This window comes from Cryptomeria japonica, chromosome 10 (genome assembly GCF_030272615.1).
Source record: "Cryptomeria japonica chromosome 10, Sugi_1.0, whole genome shotgun sequence".
Taxonomy (NCBI): Eukaryota; Viridiplantae; Streptophyta; class Pinopsida; order Cupressales; family Cupressaceae; genus Cryptomeria; species Cryptomeria japonica.
The window spans coordinates 37,172,334-37,174,356 of NC_081414.1; the positions used below are offsets into that span (position 1 = coordinate 37,172,334).

Below are 2,023 nucleotides of genomic sequence, written 5' to 3' on the forward strand. Positions count from 1 at the left end.
AAGTTTATAGGCCCATTTCAAAAAAATTCTCTACATGTCAGAAAAGTACCTGAATAAGTTAGTTTGAATGGCCTAGTTAGAGAGAGGGTAAATGGAGCTGGTTGATTTTTAGAGGGTAAGGCTCGGGATTCATGTCCCACACCTTTCATTTGGCCTATTCAGTGATGTGCAACTTTCAGAATTCAATTTGGATAAGTTTATGAGGTACCCATTTTGAGGAGTGAGCTGGGAGTGCATTTTAGGCACAAATGCAGATTTTATGAAGTAGCCTACTTTGAGCGATTACATCTTTTGCCTTGTTGATCGTCATGAACAAATTCAAACTGGATTCAATTCTATGCATAAATGTGAGTCAGTCTGCAAAATTTCAAGTCCTAGCGAATCCATTTGCTCAGTTTTCAAAGCCAAATCCGTTCGCAGTTTGTGTGTTTTGGCTAGTCCCTGTTTCAACAGCTAGTTGGAGCCCTGTTTCGCATAAGTATAAAAGGCGCCTCAGTAAGCGTCATGCCATAATGTTTGTTCCGAGATAATGTTGGTATAAATGATGAGCTACGTTTCAAATTTCAAGCCTCTACCAATCCGTTTGATCGGTTTTCAAAAGAGCTCATTTTGCCATAAAATGCAGTTACCCGTACTTTCAGTGATATATCAGTTATTGTAGCCATTTTTGTAAGCGCATCGTTTGCATCCTGTCAGTCTAGTGATTGAACTGAGAATTCAAAGATTTAATATGTACTTTAAGGTGCCTATGTTCCGAATTTGAGGACCCACGGAGGTCGTTTGGTATTTTTGGGAAAGGTGTCATGTGTTGCCAGGACATTGACTTCGTCTGGTCCACAGTGTCAACAAAGCCAGTTTGCCATTTTCAGAAATTAATATCTCTTCGCTCGGGGCTCATCTTGAAAAACCGTTTGGTAGAAGTTATCCTTGTATATCAGAGTACACGCCTGTTAGATGGTGAGACCCAGAAAGGTGTTTTGACAAGTTTGAAAATTACGTCTTTGCAATTAAATGCGAAAATGTGGCGTAATTGCCTAAAGGTTGTAAAATGTGGATTAATGATCTGAAAAAAATGTCGATTGATTCCAGAGGTATGGGTAAGGTCCCCGAAGCATTCCAGGGGTCAGTTGCATGAAAATGAAATTTTTTTTAGTCGGACCCACTTTGGGGCCCGACCTGGCTCGATTGCAATTCGCCAGTTGGACAGTGAGAGAGCAGAGAAAGTTCAAAACCAAGTGCAAATTGATATGTATGTCAAGAGATGTATCTGTGAGGATACCCATGAGAAGGCCTTGGGTAATGATCAGTGTTAATAATGACACAGATTTTCGCTTCCGCAAAGCTCAATTTGATCCAGGAGATTGTCCAATTGATTGTTCAAGACCATCTGAAAGAGTTTGCCCTGCTGGTGCAAGTAAATTTGAAAGCTCAATTCATTACAATGATGTGCCTCTTAATGCTAGCTACATTGCCAAGTTTCTGGTTTTTCCCAAGGTAGGAGTAATTAGCGAACGTTGCTATGGTTGTGGCCATTGCCTCCCAGTTTGTCCATATGGCAAAATCAGAGAAAATACATATGTTAGAACCAATGCTGCTATTACAGAGCTTCTCATGAGAAGCGATGTACATACCATAGAGATACACACAAGTGCAGGGTATATCTTACCCATTTTAGGTTTTGAATATATTATGGTTATAGGCATCGTGATTCATTCAAGGAATTGTGGAATAATCTATCAAATTTTGTGGAGCAACTGAAGCTTATTGCAGGACATATCGTATCCAGTCCAGACTGACTAGTAAGGGGCACTTTGGGTTTAAGTCTTGTGTTCAAATTCTCAATGGGCTCACTCTGCATGTTCTATTGAAGTAAGTTTGCCTTATTTAGGCGATTCAACAATTGAAACTTTGAATTCCATGTATTTAATCATGGAGCCATTTCTACGATTTTACAATCTTTGGCATTTACAAAGGACCTTCAATGGCACGTGGGGAATGGGAAGGTGTTGTAGTGTTAGCATCC

The 2,023-nt window shown here is 39.9% G+C and overlaps 1 protein-coding gene across 1 annotated transcript; it reads left to right on the top strand.

Annotated features, from left to right (window-relative positions):
• The first annotated feature begins 1,299 nt into the window (after positions 1 to 1,299).
• LOC131858761 (uncharacterized) lies at positions 1,300 to 1,796 on the top strand. Its single transcript, XM_059212208.1, has 2 exons — positions 1,300 to 1,655; positions 1,700 to 1,796. Exons 1-2 carry the CDS (start codon positions 1,300 to 1,302, stop codon positions 1,794 to 1,796), a joined length of 453 nt encoding a protein of 150 aa, XP_059068191.1.
• The last annotated feature ends 227 nt before the right edge of the window (positions 1,797 to 2,023 follow it).

What these genes read in the sequence shown, in the direction of transcription:
- LOC131858761 (XM_059212208.1), top strand. Translation starts at nt 1,300, where the DNA reads ATGATCAGTGTTAATAATGACACAGATTTTCGCTTCCGCAAAGCTCAA. An exon ending in GAGATACACACAAGTGCAGG is followed by an intron (nt 1,656 to 1,699) that starts GTATATCTTACC and finishes TTATGGTTATAG; the next exon opens with GCATCGTGATTCATTCAAGG.